The 1,495-nt window shown below is 61.4% G+C and overlaps 1 protein-coding gene across 1 annotated transcript in view; it reads right to left on the bottom strand.

Moving 5' to 3' along the window:
- The window catches only part of LOC106887196 (vacuolar protein sorting-associated protein 51 homolog), a 7,616-nt gene that overhangs the window by 4,389 nt on the left and 1,732 nt on the right, over positions 1-1,495 (bottom strand). The window contains 2 exon segments of the mRNA XM_014940625.1: positions 3-467; positions 1,256-1,478. Of these exon segments, the coding sequence (XP_014796111.1) occupies positions 3-467; positions 1,256-1,478 (688 nt within the window).

The following is a 1,495-nucleotide window of genomic DNA, read 5'->3' as shown; positions in this document are numbered from 1 at the left end:
CGGCAGCCGGCAGCAGCTCCAGCAGGGCGCGCAGGCGGCGGTGGAAGCGGTCGAGCGCCCGCACCAGCAGCGAGGTGTCCCCCAGGCCCCGCTCCAGCCCCAGCCGCCGCTCCAGCAGCTGGAAGTAGCGGGCGGTGAGGGAGGCGGCGAAGGCTTCCAGGCGGCCGTCCCCAGCCCCCGGGCGCCCCTCGAAGAGGCTGCGGTAGGAGGCGGTGAGGAGGCACAGGTTGCCCACGAAGGCTGAGCTGCCGCGGTCAACGAAGTCGAGGATGTCGGAGGCCGGGGGCGGCGTGGCGGCGGCGGAGGGGTCGGCCACGGGCAGCTCGGCCTCCAGCGCTGCCAGCTCGGCCTCCAGGCGGGCGCCAGCGTGGCTGAGGAACTCCTGGCACAGCTCCTCGGGCGGCTCTTCCAGCTGCAGCAGCATCTCCACACACTCGGTGAGCTCCTTGGGGTCCAAGGTCTCATCCCTGGGAGGGGGGGAAATGAGGGGGTTACTCGGGGACGGCAGGAGGTTCCGGGGTTGACAGTGGCACAGGAAGAAAACAAGGGATAAGCAATAAAAGTCATCAATAGGCTTCAGAGTAGACAGGAATTATTAAAAAAACCAAGGAGGGAGAAAACACTTAATAGCATCAGCATGTTCCAAAGTTCACAGCGGTTGTAGTAGTTAAAAACTGGCTAAATACTATCAGCAAGTTCCAGAGTTACAATAATGATGAAATATCACTACAACTCCTCAGTATGTTCCAGAATTATCCCTTTACCATAAAAACATGAGAAACCCCCATATACTGCAGCCTTTTAAAAGCTCTCAGCAGTGCTCAGAATTGTCCCCTTTCCTCTGGGGATGTTCTACACAAGGGATGATGGCTCCTGGGGTTGCTACAAACATGCTCCAGGGTAAGTGTCCCCCTCCCAGGATGCTTCTTGGGGGCTGTTATCATCAGGCTCCAGATTTAACACCCCTGACCCCTGAAACGCTGTCTCCTGCAGCTGTTATCAGTAGGTTTCAGAGTTAATGTACTACACTCATCACCTCCCCAAGAAGGCTGTTTATGGGAACGGCTATCATTAGTCTCCTGAGTGAACCCACGCCGGGCACCGGCTGTTCCCCAGAGCTGCCGTCAGTAGGCTCCAGAGTGAACATCCCCCAAACCCCCATTTCCCAGAGCTGCCATCTGTAGGCTCCAGAGTGAATGTCCCCCAAACCCCCATTTCCCAGAGCTGCCATCAGCAGGCTTCAGAGTGAACGCACCGGAGGCGTGCGCGGAGGCGCTGGGCCAGGTCGGCCATGATGGCGTGGCTCTCGTCCTCGATGGCGCGGAAGGAGGGCAGGTGGCGGTAGTGACGGAGCACGGCGCGGGCGCGGGCATGGCAGCGCAGGGCCCGCGCAGGCTCCCCCCCGGGCGCTGCCCAGCGCCGCAGCCGCCCCGGCACCTCCACCAGGGACTGCAGCTTCCGCAGCAGCGCCTGCACCCCTGGGGGGCCGGGGCAG

Source organism: Calidris pugnax, unplaced genomic scaffold, assembly GCF_001431845.1.
Source record: "Calidris pugnax isolate Ruff unplaced genomic scaffold, ASM143184v1 scaffold98, whole genome shotgun sequence".
In the NCBI taxonomy this organism is placed as follows: domain Eukaryota; kingdom Metazoa; phylum Chordata; class Aves; order Charadriiformes; family Scolopacidae; genus Calidris; species Calidris pugnax.
Note: the sequence above shows the minus strand (reverse complement) of the source record. Positions and strands in the feature narration are given on the sequence as shown.